This window comes from Copadichromis virginalis, linkage group LG19, assembly GCF_057382275.1.
Source record: "Copadichromis virginalis isolate Kocher_CV1m ecotype Utaka linkage group LG19, C_Virginalis_male_GT1.1, whole genome shotgun sequence".
Classification (NCBI taxonomy): Eukaryota; Metazoa; Chordata; class Actinopteri; order Cichliformes; family Cichlidae; genus Copadichromis; species Copadichromis virginalis.
The window spans coordinates 27,775,403-27,797,043 of NC_140636.1; the positions used below are offsets into that span (position 1 = coordinate 27,775,403).

At 40.4% G+C, this 21,641-nt stretch overlaps 2 protein-coding genes across 5 annotated transcripts; both read right to left on the reverse strand.

Annotated features, from left to right (window-relative positions):
• Window positions 1-171: 171 nt before the first annotated feature.
• On the reverse strand, window positions 172-5,285 carry manea (mannosidase, endo-alpha). Of its 4 annotated transcripts, none has more exons than XM_085440950.1 (5): window positions 5,235-5,285; window positions 4,080-4,689; window positions 2,427-2,536; window positions 2,211-2,287; window positions 172-2,090 (listed from the first exon to the last, which is right to left on the reverse strand). In XM_085440950.1, the coding sequence occupies exons 2-5, from the start codon at window positions 4,579-4,581 to the stop codon at window positions 1,457-1,459; spliced, it is 1,323 nt and encodes a 440-aa protein (XP_085297076.1). In that variant the 5' UTR covers window positions 4,582-4,689; window positions 5,235-5,285; the 3' UTR covers window positions 172-1,456. The 4 variants fall into 4 exon arrangements, with proteins under 4 accessions (XP_085297076.1, XP_085297074.1, XP_085297075.1 ...); XM_085440948.1 differs by lacking the exon at window positions 5,235-5,285 and adding an exon at window positions 5,106-5,217; XM_085440949.1 differs by lacking the exon at window positions 5,235-5,285 and adding an exon at window positions 5,095-5,217.
• A 4,050-nt stretch (window positions 5,286-9,335) lies between these two features.
• Window positions 9,336-21,395, reverse strand: LOC146686338 (serine/threonine-protein phosphatase PP1-beta catalytic subunit-like). The gene is made up of 8 exons (XM_085440789.1): window positions 21,283-21,395; window positions 17,217-17,348; window positions 12,387-12,617; window positions 12,208-12,312; window positions 12,013-12,084; window positions 11,581-11,732; window positions 10,725-10,859; window positions 9,336-10,618 (listed from the first exon to the last, which is right to left on the reverse strand). The coding sequence occupies exons 1-8, from the start codon at window positions 21,332-21,334 to the stop codon at window positions 10,514-10,516; spliced, it is 984 nt and encodes a 327-aa protein (XP_085296915.1). The 5' UTR covers window positions 21,335-21,395; the 3' UTR covers window positions 9,336-10,513.
• Between the last annotated feature and the right edge of the window lie 246 nt (window positions 21,396-21,641).

Sequence of the window (21,641 nt, forward strand, 5' to 3'; positions counted from 1 at the left end):
TTGCACAACAGCAAGGCAAGAGGACATGAAGACGAGATCTTTGAGTTTGACTTCAGTAGGCAAAGCAACACCTGGATGAGCCAGAGCCAATTGGAAAACAAGTGCTGTGTGCAGGTGAAGCTCATTTGGCTTTTTTGGCCACAATCACCAAAGGTACCGTTTAAGAAAAACTAGTAAAAAGCATTTAATTGAAAAATAAAGCAAACACACACACACATAACTTGCCAACTTTTAAGCATGAAAGCTGTTGCAGTAATATTCTGATTTGGGAGCGTCGGGAAAATTGCCTGGATCGAGGCAAAAATAAATTCCAATAAAAGTCAGCAAATTCTGGATGCAAATGTTCCGCAGCCAGCCAAGGACGTACAACTGAGAAGATGCTGGGTTGTACAATTAGACAGTGATCTATAGCAGTCCTTAAAACTTGCTGTGAACTGCTCCAGGAATCCAAGCTGAAGCTGAATGGCTTTCACAGCCATGCTTGCTTATAAACCTGTGGGTAAACATGCTGCATGGCTGCGGAAGCCGAAACACCACCAACAAAAATTCTCACAAGTTCAAGTGATCTGGAAGAAGGACTGGGCTGAAAATTAAGAGGCAAGAATAAAAAGACCACTGTATGTTTTCAGTGGAGAGATGGCTTTGCTGCGGGGGCAGTTTTAACATAATGCGTGATTTGTGCAGATGCAGCCAAACAGCTGTGGCCACGCAGCTGTATGCACTGATAGCACGTCTAGTAAGAGAAGTATCTGTTAGACTTGTACTGTACCATGGCAACAGCTCATAAATAAGAAGGCAATCTACTGCACAGATAAAAACCTATCTTGATTTTGCCCTCCATTCCCTCAGCTACAAATCTGTTTCAACAACTGAACTGCTATCCTTCCATCCCGCCGCTGTTTGCATCATTATGACTCATCTCAGATTTTAAACTGACATGTCTTTGAAATGTCAAAATCTATGTTGCAGGGTTTTTTTATTTTCTTGTACTGTATTTTGGGCTGAAGCCGAGTTGAAAGCAGAATGAGGCAACAGCTTTATTCCACCAGACTGCTTTGTTTACTCGTGTCTCTGCCTCGTTCCAGAGTGCACTTTATTTCTATTCGGGTCTAATATAGTCACAGATCACAGAACTGCAAAACATGCCTATGCTGTTTCGGCTGGTGAAAATCCAGGAATAGCAAAAATGCACAAGGGTGTGCAAACAAGCGTTAATAAGACATCAGTTAAATTCACAATAATTCGTTCAAGTGCAACAAAACGACATACATCAGCGCAGCCAAAATTAGGATAATTAAGTGGTTCACTTGCCTACGGCTTTGCAAATCATTTGGCTTTTCTCATAAAGTTGGTCTTCATTTGCATTTTGCTCTGCGTTCAGCAAGCAGAACTCCATTTAGCTTTCATTTTGTTTATACCCCCATGAATAAACATCTGCTATGGCTTTTAGTCATTTTCATTCCTGCCACTTTCGTCTCTCACCACCAAATATCGCCGCCCATTTGCGAGTTATTTCCAGGTAGATTGATGGTTTGTTGGGCAGATAGTCCAGATACACCGTCTGGCTTGTTTTTGGAATTGCCATTTCAATCTGAGTCCCCTCGTGCCACTCGTTAAAGGATGTGATAGAGATAAAATCAGGCCTGGCTTCCAGTGCTGCACTCAGCGAGGTTTCGTAGTATTTGCCATTGATGCGGTTTCGAGTGTTTTGGAAATTCCAGGGTCGAATGCTCGTGTCGATATATCCCGGGCCTACACTTGGAATGAACATCAGGTTGTTATCTTCACAGAAAGCTTTTATAGAGGCCCAGTTACGCTGTGTGGAACCGTAGGAAAAACCATTAGTGGCAAAGTAGGTGTAAACGCCGTCGAACCCTGCTGTCAGGATATCTCTCTTGTCTTTCTCCTCCACCAGCAGCGCGATGAAGATGGCGTCATACGGGGTATCCCTGATGCTGTTGGTCTCCGTGTGCTTTAGCAGCTTGGCCCACTGCTCCGAGTTCAACAGATATGAGTCATACACATAGAAGAGCGGAAGAAGTTTGCCAGTGTTTGTCAAGTACTTGAAAAAAGCCGGGTGCTCTCCGTATCTGTGGAGGATGGGATGGGAAAAACAACCAGATGTCAAAGGAATAGAAAGATGAATCTAAATATGCAGATAACATTAATGATGACATCTGAATGACTCTGTGGACGAAATCACTACTCACTTCTCAATGATGTATTTAACATTAGTAAACATGTTGACTTCATCCCTTCCTTTGTATGGCTCAATGTGAAAAGCTACCTATAACACACACACACACACACACACACACACACACACACACACACACACACACACCGGGGATCACAATCACAAATCCTTTCATTAGGAATATAATGACGTTTCATTCAAGCAACTGCTGCAATCTCTACACACACACCTTAATGTGGTATTTATGAGCCACCTCAAACAGCAAAGGCACAATGTCGTCTGTTGAGTCCCCGTTGTCATCCTTCATATTGGGAGGATACCAGGAAACAGCAATGACACCTTAAAATAAACAGTTACAGTATCAATATGAAATCTAAAAGAAAAACACCCAGATGGACATTCATAAAGATAACTGGATTCATTTAATGTAAATGTGTAATAAATCTGTATTAAATGTGTGCCTGGAGCAATATTATTAGGCTTTCCTTGTATCAGTGTGTCACTATTATCATAGCTGCCGACACAATTCAATTAGAAGAGTTTTTGTTTGATAGTTGGGAACAATATGTTTATTTTGTGTGAAAAACTAAACACTAACCTATAAATGTCTGCAGCTCACTACATAGATTCAGAATGATCCAAAGAATAGGCAACATGTCATTCCTGTTTGAGCTTAACTGCATTGATTTATTTGGCCTCCTGGTCTCTGAGGTCATCCTCCATCAGCTTATCTCAGCGCCACCTTTTCGCCTAAAAGCCAAAGGCGAACAGGCTTTTCCAGCTGTTACTGCCACCAGGGCAACAACAGCTGGAATTTTCCGTGAACCCACATAAGCACATGTCTAACTGACAATAAACCACTTCTAAAGACATACAGTGTGGTGAAAAAGTATTGGCTCCCTTATATGCTTCAGACTTCAAATACATTTCCACACCAGGATAAATGCAAAAATCAGTTTTTAAAAAAATGATTTCATTTATTAAAAGGGTGAAATAATAATAAAAAAAGCTATCCAAACCTAACTGGCCCTGTGTGAAAAATGTTATTATCTCCTAATTCTAATAACTGGTTGTGCCAACCTTGGCAGCAATAACTGCAATCAAGCTTTTGCAATAACTAGGAATGAGTCTTTCACATCCCTGTGGAGGAATTTGGCCCTCTCTTCTTTGCATTTAAAAAAAAAAATTCAGACACATTAGAGGGTTTTCCCGCATGGACGGCCTGTTTAAGGATTTGACTAGACCACTTCAAAACCTTCATTTTGTTTTTGTTTCATTCAGAGGTGGACTTGCTGATGTGTTTAAGATTATTTTCCAGCTGCAAAACCCAAGGTTCTTTGAGCCTCAGGGAAAAAAAGGATGGCCGGGCATTTTGCTTTAGGATTTTCTAGTAGAGAGCAGAGTTCATGGTTTCGACAATTACAGCAAGTCATCCAGCCGCCCGAGACCACCACACTACCACCGCCGTGTTTGACTGTTGGCATGATTTTTTTAAAATAAAATAATGTGTTAGTTTCATGCCAGATGTAACTGGACTCAAACCTTCCAAAAAGTTCAGTCCACAGAATATTTTCCTGAAGGTTTTGGGGATCAAGATGTTTTCTAAGAAATGTGTACAGTGTGAAAAAAATTAAGACATCAGGAAGGGAGCAATATTTTTTATACAGCACTGTATATATTTTCACTAGCTTTTAGTCAAGTACGCGTTTAAATTTTTCTTACTGGTCTTTTATTTCTAGTGTTATTTCTATTGTTATACTTTATTTATGACTTCTTTTTATTCATATTTTGCCATCATTGCATTGCCTGCCTGGAAAGCACTCTGGCTCAGCTCCTGTTGTTTTAAATGTGGTATATAATTAAAAGTGACTTGATGTCTTACCGATGGCTGCTGTACGCAGCTGCTGCATATGAGCCTCTATAACAGAGGGGTCTCTAGAACTGTAAACCCCTAAAGCAGGGTAAAAGTTGGCTCCAATGTCATCAGGTGGGCTGTGTCTCCCTTGTGGATATCCCTGAGCTACCTTAACGTCCCAGTGTGGCAGCTGTGGATGGTCCCAGTGTATGTATTTTCCATCAATCTTTGGGTTTCCATACCACGTGTAGTAGAAGGCATGGAGGTAGTAATTTGGAGGAGGGAACTTCCTCAGTGTCGCTTCCAGTTCTGCATCCTTGTCTGACTGAGCTGCGCTGCTCATTTTGATCTCCTCTGGTTTTTTGTTGCGGTTTTCCTGGCTCTCTGGTTTGGGAAACCCCTTTATATCGGCTGGGCTGCTGAATGGAGAGTCCCGTGATATTAGCTCACTTAAGAACACAGTTATGGCGAGTATAAGCAACACCAGAGCAATTAATGTGATGCAAGGCTTGCGCTTAAATCTTGCCATTCTTCAGTTAGTGCTTGAGGCTTTCCATAGTTCATTGTTGAGACACCAGTGAGTGACTGTGGTTGGATGGGGAGCCAGTAAAGCTCAGCCGGAGAGTGTTTACCCAGCCTAGAAATTGAATGATATAAGAGATGTGAGTACGTCTGTTGATCTTCCCAGAAGTGCCCAGTCATTAAATAATAGACAAAATTGCAGCTTTAGTTATTTTTGCAATAATGTAAAGCTAAGTAATTTCCCATCTATTAATTAATAAAGCAAATAAAAAAGTGGAAATACCAAGTTTTATTTACACTATAAATACAATAGCTGGTTACAGTACGTCCATTACTGCAGCTTAGCACCACACAGTTAAAAAGCTAGCAGCATTAGCCACATGAACTCTACCTGCACTGAACTTCAGACTTGTCAACACCACACAGGCACCACAGGGCTGACACGACATCCGTTTTATTCGTCTACAGCCTAACAGTTAGCTTCTTCTTGCACTAAAACTATAACATTTTCATATCTCACATGAAACACACCCAGTCCAATGGCTCGACCCAGTCCTCATAAATTATTTTCGCTGCTGGGATGCAGAGGACGAGACACAACCTGCACTTCTGGTTTATTGCCTGTCCTGGAAAACGTCACAGATCTACAAACACACTGACCTGAGACTGCTACTGCACTGTTACCCATCCATGCGGTATAGGAAGCTGCCTCCTCTTTAGCTAACAACAGTCATAGAGGCGGTTTAACTGAATGACAATGAGTGACAGCGCCCCCATCGCCGTGGAGGGTTCATTACAGAAAATAATAAAATTAATACCACAGGAATGAATGATAAGATAAGATAAGATAAGATAAGATAAGATAAGATAGAACTTTATTAATCCCTCGGGTGGGTTCCTCTGGGAAATTCGATTTCCAAAAAGCACAGCACCGACAGAAGTTACAGTTACAGAATATTATATATATATATATATATATATATATATATATATATATATATATATATATATATATACACACACATACACACACACATATATAAATACAGAGACAAATATAAATAAAATATACGAAGGGGATAAATAGAATAAATAGGAATAAAAATAAAAATACAAGTGAATTGCACATTTCAAGTATTGAGGTCTATTTGCACCATTGACTATTTACAAAAAAGTATTGCACAAGGTATTGTACAGTGAGGTGAAGAGGCACTACAGCTTAGTTGTTCCCCCCTCCTTTGTCCTCCTGTTTCCCCTCCCTCTCCCCTCCAGAGAGGAGTTAAACAGTTTGATGGTGTGTGGGACAAAGGAGTTTTTAAGTCTGTTAGTTCTTGTCTTGGGGAGAAGCAACCTGTCACTGAACAGACTCTTCTGGTTGTTTATGGCCGTGTGCAGAGGATGCCCAGCATTGTTCATAATGTCCAGCAGCGTTTTTAGTGTCCTTTTCTCTGCCACTGTCACCAGAGTGTCCAGCTTCATGCCGACCACAGAGCTAGCCTTCCTGATCAGTTTCTCTAGCCTGCATGAGTCCTTCTTTGCTGTGCTGCTCCCCCAGCACACCACAGCATAGAAAAGTACTCCAGCAACCACTGACTGGTAAAACATCCTCAGGAGCTTCCTGCAGATGTTAAAAGACCTCAGCCTCCTAAGGAAGTACAGTCGGCTTTGGGCTTTTTTATACAGGTGCTCTGTGTTGCATGACCAGTCCAGTTTATTGTCCACCCACAGCCCGAGGTACTTGTACTTGTTGACCACCTCCACCTCCTCCCCCTCTATCTGAACCGGCAGTGGACCTTCTCTGGACCCCCCGAAGTCCACAACCAGTTCCTTAGTCTTTGAGGTGTTGAGTTGCAGGTGGTTTGTGTGACTCCATGCGACAAAGTTCCTCACCAGACTTCTGTACTCCTCTTCCTGATCATCCCAGATACACCCCATGATGGCTGCTGTCTACAAACCAAACATCACAGCAGGTCTATCGTCTTGTCTTCATCCACACCGCGCTGCCTGCACTCCCTTAGTCCTCATGTGTACTGTCCATTGCTTTAGATGGTTGACAGGTTTAAACTCATTTACCTTCACTGACTCCACTCCTTGCATATTCATTGTTAATTATATATCATATTGTAATGTTGTGTAAATCAAAGCATTTCTGTGAATGCAACATCACTATTCAAACCAACAAACCTCATTTGAAACAGTGGTTTAACTTCAAAGATCAGATTTGTTTCAGTGAATAATCTTAACATTTAATATGTACAATAATTAGTTTGGAGTGATTATTCAATCAAATGTTATTCCAGAATTATCTGGGTAGTGACATTTTGAATGGAAAAACCAGTGACACAACCAAAGGAGAAACAGAGGACTCCTCCTTATCTGACCTTTTCCTATGTGAAGTCTGTGGACAGTGAATATATCCAGTGATGATGATAGCCTCCAGCAGTGTTTCCACAGGTTATGATTATTTTGTGCACATGTTTACAAATAAATAAAAACCCCATTGCTATTTCTTTATTGTTCTGAAAGTGGTACTATGGCTCATTGTTGCTTGGCTCTCATCTCATCTCCACTTGGACCCTCACTGTTTTCTCTGTCACTGACCTCATTGTGTTCAGGCCTTTTTTTCCAGAGGGCTCTGAAATGGCCTTAGAGTTGTTTGGCATTTTTAGCTGCCTAAACTGCCACACTGGTTCACTTCTGCTGCATACAAAAGGATGGAGATGGAAATGTATGAATGAGTGAAGAGGGTGTGTTGAAAATATGAAAGGAGTAGAGCACTTTGAAGAGCTGTTGAATGAGGGAAATGAGAGTGAGAGGAGGACAAATTAAGGAAAGTTAGTTAGTGCATAGGATGAGTGAAGGGAAGCGAGGCCAGCTATGAAGAAGATGAAGAGTAGGAATGATGGTTGATTCAGATGACATACTTGTGGAGGTATGAAGATGTCTTGGAGAGACTTGGAGAGAGAGCCGTGGACTTTTTTTCCAGATTGTTTTTTGTTTGGGATGGAGAAGTGTGTTAGCACTGACTTTCAAGAAGAAGCACAATGTTCAGACCTGTAGTAACTACAGAGGGATGATAAGCTATATCATGAAGCCATGGGAAAGAGTTGATGAAGCTTTGTTAAGCAGAGGTGGTGATCAATGAGCAGTAGCATGGCCTCATGCTGAGAAAGAGCACCACAGATGTGATGTTTACTATGACAGTGCTGATGGAGAATTACAGAGAAGCTCAGAAGGAGTTGTACTGTGTATTTTTGTAGATCTAGAGAAAGCATTTGATAGGGTGCCAATAGGAATTCGGGAGTGGCAGTGAAGTATCTGAGGGTGGTGGAGTACAGTGAGACAGGGGTGAGGTATGTGGAAGGCGTGACCTTTGAGTTCAAAGTAGGGTTGGGATGACATCTGGGATTGGCTCTGGAGGTTTTCTGGTTTGCAGCAGTGATGGATAGGCTGAAAGATGAGGTCAGGCAAGAGTGGACAAATATTAATGTTTGCAGACAACATTGTGATCTGCAGTGAGAGGAGAGAGTAGGTCTAAGAGAGACTAGAGAGGTGAAGGTATGCTCTGGAGAAGAGAAAGGAAAGTCAGTAGATGCAAAACAGATTATGTGTGTGAATGACAAGGAGGCAGGTGTAACAATATAGATACAAAGAGCAGAGGTAGTGAAGGTGGACGAGTTTAAATACTTGGGGGTCAAATGTCCAAAGCAATAGATATTAGACCAGAGAAGTGAAATACAGTGCAGCTAAGGTGGAGTGGGTAAAGATGAGTGCCAGGGGTGATTGGTGACAGAAGGATAGCAGCAGGAGTAAGAGGAAAGGTTTACAAGAGGGTAGTGAGGCCTGCTATGATGCATGGTTTGGAAACAGTGCCCTTGACAAAAAAAAAAAAAGATATACTGCACAAAGGATGTTGAATATTGACCTGCCAGGCAGGAGGAGTAAAAGAGGAAGGGCACAGACAAGATTCATGGATGTAGTGAAGGAGGGCATGAGAGGGTTGGTGTGACAGAGGATATTAGATATAGGGTAATGGAGGAGGAGACAAAATGACCACGCAAATGTGGACCCTCTCTTATTTAAGCCAGGAGAATATAAAACTTTAACTATATATTGTGACAAATAAGTGTACAGTGTGTAAAAGCTGCCCACACATTACAGTCAATAATTTAAAAACAGCGTTTAGGTTCCATCCATTTTATTGAATTTAAAGACTTTCAAACAAACTTGTACAAATTGCAAAACAGATTTTGGTAACACCTCATTTTATTCTTATTATCATTATTAGGAAATAAATTAAGTGAAATGAAAGTAAACAATGTGAACAGACAACATAAAAATACAACAAAGAGCAAAACAAAGTAGAAAGAATGAAAGAAAAGAGGCAACTGTTTTTCACAAAATTTCAACTGCACCTCATGTGCAGCACACTAAAGCTGACTCACCAACCAAGCTTATTGCTGGCCAGTGTCTAAGTACTTTCTTGTAGCAAAGGACACCCCATGTGTGGACTGCTAATATGATGAAGCTCCATCCTGAAGTGTCTAATTTGAAATCTTATCATTTTTTTAACTGTAGTACTGTATTTACACACCAGGTGGCAACACAATCGTACAGTGATGCTAAAACTGCCTGCTCCGCCACCCACTCCCAACTCGATCAGTTTATCCTGGACGGCTGGCATTTTCCCACAAAGCTTCTAAAAAGCTTTGTGTTTGTTTTCACTGTGCTACATGCACGTTGAACTAAACACTTGTAATATTGTGGGGCATTTTGTCAAGCTTTTTTTTTTTTTAAACAATGTAAGAGCTTATTTAGAATCCTGTGAAATTGCAGCCAGTGGTTTAACATTTCTTATCTTTATTCTCTCCATACAAAGATCCAGCTTTGCAGAGCACAATCTCCTTATATTAGCTGCTCCCATTTAAAACCCACCACTGTCATAAATGCTTCTGCAAGAACTTAACCCACCACAGACATTCAAACATTCAAAAAGTCTCTCTCGCTCACCTTTCACTATAAATCAAGATCTTTTTTTTTTTTTTTAATGAAGGCAAATTATCCTAATCAGAACAAATATTAAATACACCAAAGAAAAGGTTAATGCCAGCTTTCTGTGGAGAGCGGCATGTTTTTGTGTGGGAGTGGAGCTGTGGCGCAGGGAGGCATTAACAGAGTGGAGAAATCGATGCCCAGAGGGCGTTGTTTTCGGGTAGAGCGTGTCACTGCCAGCAGCATCTGATTTAGCCTCTATATTTCATTCAAGTCGGTCTGTTCACATTCTCTGCTACTCATTGGGAGTTGCGCTTTCTCATTGGTTAAATATATAAAATGGGCTTGTGCACAACAACCACAAAGTGCACTGCACATGCTGTAACGAGTTTAAGATGTTAAACTGGATTAAAAGAAATGTTATTTGTGTCTAGGGAACTATCATTGCACAGAAACCGCAGTCTGAACTGAAACACACGGAAAAGATTCTCTCGGCTTTTTCAGAGGTCAAGGCAAAATAACGTTGAACCTTCATTTTGTTTTGAAAAAGATTTATGGTGACTTGGTCATGTTGCCGCTCTAAACAGAGTAGCCATTCCTTTACACAACACAGAAGCCCAGAAAACCAGAGAAGAAAGAAAACAAAGCATTAGAAATAAAACCACCAAAAAAGATTATTTGTTAATAATATCAAAAATACCAACAAACAGGCAAAAAAAGAGAAAAAGATTGGTCACAGCAAATTTATGTACACGTACACATTAAGAAAAGAGCTGTCAGTGGAGTTGACGGGGGGTTGGTTGAGTGGGGAAGGAGGAGAAAAAAAGATTCGGGCAATTAGATAAGCCCTGTATCTTCACTATACAGGGGAGTTACAGAGGGGTGCCATGACGGCAGACGGGGGTTGTATGAGGTGAGAAGGAGGAGGGAGAGCCACGGTTGTATGTTCACCTCTTCTTGGGGGCTTGGGTGGTGCGGGGTGGGGTGACGGGCCGGCCAGAATTTACACCACCGTACTGATACTTGGCCTTCTTCTCTGAGGGCTTTAGGATCTTTAAAACACAAACACAGAGAAATGTGTCACTGTCAGTTCACACACACACACACACACACACACACACACAAACACCCGAAAAAGGCAAATGGTTTTCACACTACCTGGAAGGAGCACATGAGGGATTCATCAACACTCATCATACCGCCTGCATTATCAAACTCCCCGCAGTAGTTTGGAGCAGAGAAAAGTGTGACCAGTTGGCGTTTGGCAAAGAACTCGTATCCATCCTCCACAACCTGTTAAAAGAAAGATGACATTATTCCAGCGCCTACAAAAAAATCAATACCAAGAAACAGGCCTTCAGCTAGTTTCACAATCCAAGTTTGCTATCAAGGTTGAGTGTACGTAACCACCTACATCTGAAATCAATAAGAAAAACCAAATGCAGAGCTGAAATAACCGTGGGTAACTTAGGAACCAGTCTCCTGATTGTTCAGTTGTATGATCAGTACTTTGAGAAAGTCTTATTTGTGACAATCAACAGGCAACAGTGTCATAAGTGGATGACTCTTTATACTACAAGTGTTGCTCCTGTTTACCTTTCTCCATGCACTCCACTCCACTGGTAGGAGATCAAGTTAAGCAAGAGACATCTATTCTATCTCCAGGCCGTAAATGAATAAAGTGCCTCGTCATAGTTTGCATAATAATATTTTAAACAAGAAAAAATATTATAAACTGAGTGCCTGTATGTACAATACATGGGAGGAATACAGAGAACGAATGGGAGCAGGAAATTAGAAAGCTTCTATTAATAGATGTTTTCTGCTCTGTTTTCTGTGTCCTCTCATCAACAACATTAATTAAAATTGAGGATGGACATAACTGAAGCAAATGGATAAACAATTTTAAATCACAGAAAAAAAGAAAGAAAAAGGCTAATCAATATCCTAGCTTTGTGCCTACAGGAACTTTCACTTCACAATCAGACTCGTACCCAATTCCACTCCCAATTACCTGGTGGGCTCTGCAGATGAGGTCCAGGTCATGCCGGTTTAGGAACTTACTGACCACATCTGCTCCGAAGGTGAAGGAGACCCCGCGGTCGTTCTCTCCCCAGCCTTGTACATCCTTGTCTGGATCTGACCACAACAGGTCACACAGCAGACCTGGGATACACACAGGTAGAAGATAGATGGACCCGAGGAACACAAAGCGGGGAAAAAAGTGGAAAGGAGAGAATAAACAGACAAATGGAAAAATCTGCTAAAACCTTGGCTGATGTAACAAAGATGATCTACTGATGAAACAGTCATACACTCAGGAAGAGCGAGGCTGTTTTTTCTATTTAAAAATAAACTTAAATTCCTGGGAGGAATCCAGAGGAAGTGAACATGTTCAGTGTCAAGTACGAGCATACATCTAAGAACATGCAGGTACACACAGTACCTGTGTCGGGCACGTCTGTGGGCCTCATGATCCTGCGGATTTGCTCCATCGACTGCAAGTCCGGTGACAGCCCTGGAACAAAAAGGCAAAAAGATTGCTTTTGATTAAAGAAACTATAGAGCTATTTCAAACACGGGTTAATAAAAAGCTGCAGTTCAGATTCAGGGCAGCGAGTGTCGACGGTAGCTCCCTCACCTCCATGGCAGCAGAAGATTTTCTCATCAATAATAGCAGCAATGGGGAGGCAGTTAAAGCAGTCAGTGAAAGTCTTCCACAACTTGATGTTGAACCTGCGCTTGCCTGGTGAAAGAAATCAAAAGATATTCTCAGAACTGAACTGCACCTGTGTAAAGCCTCAGTTTATTAGTACTTACACTCGTCGTAGAACCCATAGATGCGGTTGATGGAAGCACACTCATGGTTGCCCCTGAGCAGGAAAAAGTTCTCTGGGTATTTGATCTTGTAGGCAAGCAGAAGGCAAATGGTTTCCAGGGATTGTTTCCCTCTGTCTACATAATCACCCAGGAAAAGGTAATTTGCCTCTGGAGGGAAGCCACCATATTCAAACAGCCTCAATAGGTCTGTGTACTGCCCATGAATATCACCTGAAACAAAGGTAAAAGGGATGAGGGGACAGGCAAGTAAGGGTGTTAATTTGACAGTTTAAAGGCAGGATGTTGTAGTTAAACAGAGACAGGCAGGAGGAGAATTCTGCCTAGAGGGAAATAAGACTGAGCCTATATTAGGACTGCGTGAGCAAGCCAAACAACACACACACACACACACACACACAAAAACCATTAAAACTGTCACCAGAGCACGCAAAGTAAGCTACTGAGGCAAAGAACGCTCGCAATCCACATTAATTACAAAAGGACATCCATCCAAAAATCCACACACACACACATATCTACACAAACTTGCTTTAATTTTAACCACTCTCTGAGGATTAACGCTCAATCTCCTTCCTCTTTGACATTTAGACAGGCAGTGATGAGCGGTAGTCGCTCTCACCAGAGCACAGGGTCTCTGCAGAGGAGACTCACTTCATCACCTAGCCAAGACCTGCTTCCTTTTATATCCTCTTGCACCAGCTAAAGAGATGCTCTAATTTGGGCTAAGTGCTCCAGACACAGATGACTACAGAGAGGCCTACCAGAAAAGCGTTGCAATAATAACAGGCTTTATTATGACCAAAACGGAAAGCCAATTCATGCACCACACTCATTACAACATGGCACAAATTACAATGAAATGACAGCCCTTGTTAAGCAGTCCAGCTGTCTGGCCTTAAAATAAAATGACCAATGAAAAAGTAAATTTTATATTGAAGTCATATTGAGGTTGGCTGGCATGATTTTTTCCCCTATTTCACGGTGCCCATCAGGCATCCATGCACCAAAACCCAAACCAAGGCTGGCACCAAATCGTATATGGCTACAGGCCTACACTTAGGACAGCATGCAAAGGCACATTCTTCCATGCAAATAAATAATTTATGGAATAGCTTTAAGTCTGGCAGTATGTTATTTTCTGTTTTTGGTGTTCTTAGCTGGCTGGCTTGTGTTTCACAGCCTCCTACTTTATCTATTTATTTAAAGTTTTGCTCCAGACATGCAGCCCACTGGTCAAGATCTAAGGCATTTACACTGTAGTAACAACTTCATAATCCTTCACATTAATATTACAATATTGAAACGTGAGCGAATTACATATTAATGCAGACATTAATGCACAAAATCCAGGTCACAAGCTGTCAGTATGAAATCAGCAAAGCTTCTTAAAAGTCCAAACTACCACTTTAATTGCTGTTTTTAAAGTGATATCTGGAGTTTAACCTGCTCATCAGAGAGACATGAGGAGTTGGTGGGTGGGCTGGGGTGTAAGAGAGGGATCAGCATTTTTTTTGTTTGTTATTTTCCCATTTTGAGTTGTGGAGGGTGGCATAGTGACATGGTGGTTAGCACTGCCTTTCTGGATGGAAATTGCATGTTCTCCCTGTGCCTGGATGGTTTATAACTGAGTTTTCTGAAGTTCCCAAACACATGCATCCTAGGTTAACTGCTGATTCTAAATTGGCCATAGGCATGAACGGCTGTTTGTCTCTGTTGTGTCTGTTTAGGGTGTTACCTCTTTCTTGCCCTATGACAGGGATAGGCTCATGACCTTGGACTGGATAAGAAGAAGAAAAATGGATGGATGTCTGATGGAGGTCAACTATAGCTTACTATTATGTTAACTTTAGCTGAGGTGTGATACTATGGCAACTTTTTATTTCTCCCTTCTCCACTGATGATGCTGAATATCCAGATTTTACCTGTACAAGTTTAATATATTTTAAATTACTATTAGTACAAGTCACAGACAGTATTTGTTTTGCTCACAAAGGTCTGCCAGGTTCATTTTACACTCGGTATGATCAATTCCACACTAAGAGCTACTGTATGACTAACATGAAAAAAAAGAAAAAAAAATGAAATGAAACATACTGATATGAATGTGAATTTGCAGGATTTTTTTTGGTTTGTTTGTTTTTTTTTAAAAAAAGGGCAGCCTCTGCCTGCACTCTTACAAGAAACTGTAGGATGTCAGTGAGTGAATTATTTACTTGGCCTGTTTCTGTTCCGTCAAAACAAACAGACAGTAGAAGCACAGAGATTATGGGTTCAAAACCAGTGCAGAAAAAGGAAAGCTAAAAACAAAACAAAACACAATGCAGAACCACAAATTAGCAGGATTTATCTTCCAAGAGGACGCAATATAAAAGTTCATAAAACATTTTTAGAAAAACAACAGTGCACAACAGCATGGGCTATGTTGTCCATTTGTGGTACAAGCATTAGAGTACAGGTGTTTTAGGAATACTGAATAATACCGCTCAGAGTATATTTGTAAACACTAAGCTAACAGGGTTATTGTCTCGAACGATAGTATAGTGTGTTCAGGTAAGAATATCACCTTGGGGATCATGACGCACACGTCAAATTTAAAGAAAAACAACAAATGTAAATAAAACAGGTACAGTACACAGATCAAGTTTTCGTGATCTTTAAAATATTACAGTAGCCTAATACAGCAATGTTTCCTCCTGCTTCTAGAAACACTCTTGCTCCACTGGCTGAGGCCAAACCCTGTCACATGTTTTTTTCCCTTCTTCCTTAAGTTTGTCCTTTACCACTTTCCTTCAACAAAAACAAAATAAACAGCTGTCTGGTTAAAGACTGACCTTGCCGAATTCTGTGATTTAACGATAATGATGGTAAATGCAAGAAAAGAATCTATTTTAGCATCGCAGACAGACTTGCAATCAACTTAATCCAGGGTCTTTAATCAAGAAAACTAGAGACGTCTTAATTAAAGGAAAAAGTCTACAATTGAAACTGATTTGTGGTGCAATCTTGTGTTCTGTTCTAACTAACTATCAACACACACCCGCCTAATGTGCTCCCTACTTGGGACAAACACCACAGTCTCGTTAAGAGCAAAATTGCACCAAATTAAAGTGAAGTTTATATTGCACCTTGGCAGAATTTGTAAAATCTTAGTGATGTTTTGCAGTTCCAATAGCTTTAGGTCCTCTTTATGTTTCCATGGATAGTGTGAGAGTTTATTCTAGCTGCAGCAAAAGGATAATAAACTTACTCTATAACTAAACTAAACAGGGGCTCAAGTATCCTCTATCACTCTCATTAAAAACACACAAGGATAGCATGTCTTTGGGCAAGTATGGAAAAGAGAGATAATTATCGTAAGCAATTTCTGTTTCATAGTTCATATCATAATACTTTCATATTATTCTCTTCAATTTGTGAACTGTTTGTGCTGCTTCTCAATCACTCCTTGTAGTCAAGAAGTAATAAAAGGTATCTTATTTGCTAGGGGTATAATAATTCTGAAACTGAGGCTCATAATATAAACCAAGGATTTGGAGAATTGTTTCACATTTACGATTTACCTCAGGCCTGCTCATACACAGAGCACACAGCATTGATGTTTGTGGTCTTTCTTCAACTAATTCAACTGATTAACAAATCTAACCCTTTGGTTATTTTGCAGACAACTCTAATTACAAGATGGTGGGTTGTTTTTTTTTTTTTAAATCATAGATTATTTTTTTGTAGCAAAAAAAAATAAAAATCCTCACCCTCATAATGATGGTTATTAGAAGTCTGTGTTTAAGTTTACACAGTGGCAAAGCTGCAAGCTTGGGAAACATTCACTAGTAGAATTACGATAAGCAGATGAGATCGTGTGCAAGTAAGTTCAGAACCTGATCCATGTGACCTAAGTAAATAATTGAAGACATTCACTGTTTGGTCTTTATAGTCAGTGCTTGCCTGCCATCACAGCTGTGGGTTAAAGGCAGCTAATTAGCCTGAGGTTATAGGTTCAAGAACTAAACATATAAAGTTACAATTACAAACAGCACCATCTAGAACTCATCAAAGTTAGACCTGTATGGAGAAAGGCAGACATGGCCTTTGTAAAGCTAGCTGTACTGATCACTGAGATGTTAGACATATAGACACCACCAATGTCAGCATTCAATTAAAATTCCTTACTGCTTCACTTACAATATAAATAGCGCTATCTGAGGCTGAGTGTTTAGGTGGTATACAGTATTACTTTCAAGGGCAGACACATGTAATAGACAGTTCAGAGTTGTTTGAAGTTGCTGCAATACACTGGAGGAATGAGATAAAGCATGTGGGAGTGTGCAGAGATATGCAGGAGCCAGTTAGGCACAGCAACAGTGATGGCTATTTCAAACGCAGAAAGAAGAAGCTCACTTGTAAAAGTGTATTTCTCTGCTTGTTTTTCATTTATCTATAGTATGTGTGTAATCTGTGCATATGTGTGAATGTATTCTCTGTTACATACATGGAGCAGCTGAGTCAAGAGAGTAACAGTGACTTACTATATGACCCAGGATAAGACAGTGTTACCCGGTCTGGTTACATAAGTCTGAGCTGCATCAAAGAAATAGATTGCTGCTATGCAAAGTTTGTGGTCTGTGCTTTGCAGAGTGGGGGTTTGCCATCAGTGCACCCAACCCTTTGTAGAGTACGTGTTAAACCAATTATTGGACCAAAGGGAAAACAAACAGAGAAAATATCAATGGTGCCCATGTTTTTAGGTTCCTTTAATTTTCTGTGTTCGTAAACAATTTAATTGAGAGTTAGGTCAGGGCAGAAAACACTGACCACAGATCTTCAGGGGCGCTTCCAGCTCCAGCAGGATGGGTTGGCTGAGGAAGATCTCCCTGGATTTGATGCAAAGACCCCGCACCTCCGCCTCTGTCATCTGGACTATCTTCCCCGGGCGACATCCCCGCACTAAGGAGGAGACAAACTACACAGTCAGTGCTATTGTCAAGTGAGTGAGTTATCAACAATCAGTGTGTAAAAAAACTCCCAAAAAACAAAACAACACCAGCAACACAAACTTCATCAAAATTAGGCCATGACAGAATAATGCTTCACCTAAGGGAAAAATACTTGTGGCAGTATCACAAAAGCCAATAAACTGAGGGCGTAATGATTCTGTAGCCTATAGCTGCTTATTCTCAGCCATACTTTAGAAACACGCTGCTTATTCTGTGAAAGCAGCTTGCATCTCAGCACTGGTGTGGGTTTATTGGCTGTGTAGCTGCAGTAGCTTAAGCCTACTTTCTGGCGTTCCGCCACAGCTCTGGGTGAAGATTTATCTTATAACGATAAAAAAGGGGAGTGAGAAATGCAAACGCTGGTTATAGTCAGCAGCTGAAACAGACAAAGATATGAAAAGTGAGATTATAACTTAAGAACTACTTGCTTGCCATCTTATCTGGAGGCTGGAATAGACAAAAGTTAAGTTTTATATTGTTTGAAATAGTCTGTGCCTGATATATTTGACATTTTCAATTTCAGGTCTGAAAAAAAAATGTAATATTTCTGAATATTTCTTAAAGATTGTCTATAAAGAGCACATTATCAGTCACACAGCATTATAGCTATGCAAAATCATACCAGTAATCAGAGTCATCCCTGGCTTAGAATCAGCCTTTGGGAGATGACTACGCACGACAGTAAGCGTGACTAGTCTATGTAAAGTAAAGGCAATTGGACTGTAATGTCCTATTTGACAGAAATCTATGCATTTTCTTATTATTACTGACAATCTGATAAAAATGAAACTTAATTTAACAAAAGTAGTTAAAATTATTTAATTGCAACAGTGGAAGAGAGCATAAGAATGCGTTTGAGGGAGGCAGCTATGGTTAAATGAGAGTTGATGAAAGTCAAGATACAAAGTATTTAAGTGTACGTTCTGCTTGTTAAATGGTAATTTGCTGAACTGCTATACAGCTCATGCAAAGAGGGTTTCAACTGCTATTTTTATTCTCAGTTCTTATCATTCTGGCGCTAGTCATGTTCCTTTGGCATTGGCTAAAAACCCTGTAGGCGAGGCAAACATTTCTTTACGCAGGAAAAACCACTTGTTATGGTAGTAACTGTGAACAAAAGCTGAAATGAATATAAATGGATAACAGACTCAATAATGATCTCATAATACTCTCTTTTAACTCCTAGGTTGACATTACAAAAAGCAAATCAAAGCAAGGCATGAAAATATTCTCTGCATGGAAACAAAAGTGATGAACAAATCCACAACAGAGGAATTATGCAATAACTAACCATTTTGTTATTGCCTTTAAGCTAGACGCCCACAAAAGAGCCCAATAAAGGGTAGCTGAGCCTAGTGAAGCGAATGCATGTTAGTCAGAGAATGAGTTTCTATACCCTTTTTCAATGTAGCTTTTTCTGTTGTATTTAATGGATACCATTACAGAATGACCACAGAATGACCCCACAAGGGAGCAGTTCAAATTGATGTGTTTGTGTGGAATTCCTAAAGCTTAGTGCCTGATGTTTCTGTACATATATAAACATTTATATGCATTCTGTTTACACTGAGAGTGAAACTCCCTGACTCTCAGTGTTTCATTAGCTAAGAAATCCAACCAAATCTGAGTTTAAGCGAGTAAATCACAGGAATATAAACCAAATCCACAGTGTCAAAAACCGTTCAACGGCTCCTCCGTTAATATTTCTTATTCTCCATCTACTGAATCAGCACTGCTACATTTCCCATCTGCTTCTCAGAGTGCGGAGCATGAAATCGCAGAAGTAAGGCTCTTTCCTCAACAGCCCAGCCTCATCAGAGCAGAGCAAGTTAAGCTTGGATGTTTAGCCTGCTCAGCTTTAACAGTGAACCTTTTACTGTTCGCACTTGCACTCTGCAGGCTGGCACTTTTAAAAGAGATTATGTACTTAATACTACTGAGGGGGCAAAGGCCAAACTGAAGCAATGACAAGGATTTTGCAACAATCAGAATCAGAATCATTGTTTGTTTGTCTTGCTAAACTGTGCGAGCGTTCACATGTTTTATAAGAATGAATAAGCAGTCTCAATGACACTTTTTCTCACACAGAAAAACAAACAGTAAGCTACTTTGTTATGCTGGAATGCAGAATAAAGGCATTTCAAAGGGCTTTCTTCAGAAACTTGACACAAGACCATTATGAGTCTCTTGATATATAACTGGGAATCTGTGGTAAACACTGGGAAAACAGAGTTTGTGTTTTGTATTACTTTAGTATTCTAATCAGCTCTGAGGCAAAACCTTTGATTAAAGAAGATGTGTCATGTATTTATTGCTTAATTAATACTCAGTTATAACTATTTATGATGCTCACATCAGTAACTGAAAGGGTAACCAAATACTTATCTATGAGACAATAACATAATAATAAAATAAAAAACTTTTGTAGACCGCAAAGATTATTACCAAACTAATCACTTACGAAAGACGTCAAATGCCAAGTTCAACTGGCATTACAAATATGAGCAATGTAATCAACAAGTCACAGTTGGAGCTGAGTGCCAAGGAAAAGTGCGTCAGCGGAGGACTTTTGAGCAGAGATAAATGGTTGGCCAAAAGTCACACACACAGCTGTCTCAAAGTCACCTTTCTGTATTCAAAACAACTCTTTAAATCTGAAATGGTAAGAAACCCAGGGAGATGCAGTTACCACCAAGAATTATCCTAGCATCCTCCACCAGAGTCAAAGACAGCAGTGGAAAGTATGCCAAGGACAGCTGAATTCGCTGTAGTGGTCTGCTATGACTCAAAGGATATCTCAGGGGAACAGAAAACTCACGGTCTTCTATGAAGCAGCTGGTCAGCCATCATCCTTCTTTCTGCTTGGCCCAAATATCCTCATTCTTAGACATCACCAAAATTCCCCAAAGTATAAAAGCAAACAACGTCATTGTGAACACAGTATGACTTAAACATCCCTGTAGATGAGCCAAAGAAACACATATTTCACTAATATTCTTTTATCACATGTGTGTTTCTTAATTCTGATGTACCTTTAGTGCGAACAAAGATATATAAAGGTAATATGTGAGCATGAGTGTCCTGAATCACACCAACCTACCCACTAAAAAAGACACCTCCAAACCAAGTCACTCCAAAAAAGGTAACTTTATTTAAAAAAACAACCCAATAGTTAACCAGCTATGATTCATTCAGGATCTAGTGATAAACGACACCCATTAAAGCTATTTGTGTTTTATTATTATTATTCTTTTCCACTTATTTATAGAGCACACCTAATAACCAGGTCACTAATACACAAAAATTTGTGGGGGCAGCAAATAAAATAATGACAACCGTCAGCACCGCGGATGTGGGGCAAACGCGTTTAAACCAAAGGGAGCTGCAATACTACTGCGTAACAGTACAACGATTCAACCTACAACAGTAACAATGACTTTATACTATGCACGCAGGACGAGGAGGAAAGAAAACGTCCCCGCCCCTCCTTCTTGACATCAGCCCCACATAATTTGGCAAATGGGGTAAAACGAAAAATGCCGCAAACACAGCAGACCGAAAGTTTAATTACACACTAAAGTAAAGGCCACGACACGATACGTTATCTGCCAAACGTAACCGCAGATTACTGCTGCGCAAACACACGCTAGGCTTTCAGCGCTTGCAGTGTTTATAAACACGACCAGCTAACGGTAACGTTGGCCGAAGCTAGCCGGGCATAGCGTTAAAATGGACTGACGTTAGCCCTACCAGCTAACACTTTCCTGCATTTTGCGAGGCAACCGCGACAGTTACCGGATATTATTTAAACCCCATTTTTTGAACACCGAACCCTTCACCTGTTCCCCACAAAACACACAGTAAATATAACTCAAATTGTTCACCTTCCAACAGCCGAGAGATGAGGCTATCCACGTTCAATTCACCCTCCGCCATCTTCACACTGCTGTTGTACGTACAGTGTTGGCCGCTTCAGTTCCCCCAGCCGACACCAGGGGGGGTTGTTGCTCACAAACCGGTTGCCAAAGACCTTGACCAGGGAGCAGATTAGTGAATAATCCACTTTATTTTTTATTTTTTACCTCCTTTATGTACACCTACCATCTACTATAACTATACAAAAATATTAATAAAATTACAATTGTTTAAATAGGAATTGGGATGAAATCTAAAAACGTACGAAAAGTATGAAAGGTACAGTAGCATGTTCAAGGTTCAAGGTTCTTTATTTGTCACATGCATA

Excerpts from the sequence above, each read along its gene's own strand:
- manea (XM_085440950.1), bottom strand. The coding sequence starts at position 4,581 with ATGGCAAGATTTAAGCGCAAGCCTTGCATCACATTAATTGCTCTGGTG. Across the intron at positions 2,288-2,426 it reads CTCATAAATACCACATTAAG|GTAGCTTTTCACATTGAGCC; the intron begins GTGTGTGTGTAG and ends TGTGTGTTATAG. Across the intron at positions 2,091-2,210 it reads GTTAAATACATCATTGAGAA|ATACGGAGAGCACCCGGCTT; the intron begins GTGAGTAGTGAT and ends CATCCTCCACAG.
- LOC146686338 (XM_085440789.1), bottom strand. The coding sequence starts at position 21,334 with ATGGCGGAGGGTGAATTGAACGTGGATAGCCTCATCTCTCGGCTGTTG. Across the intron at positions 17,349-21,282 it reads CATCTCTCGGCTGTTGGAAG|TGCGGGGATGTCGCCCGGGG; the intron begins GTGAACAATTTG and ends TCTCCTCCTTAG. Across the intron at positions 12,618-17,216 it reads AGCGCCCCTGAAGATCTGTG|GTGATATTCATGGGCAGTAC; the intron begins GTCAGTGTTTTC and ends CCTTTGTTTCAG.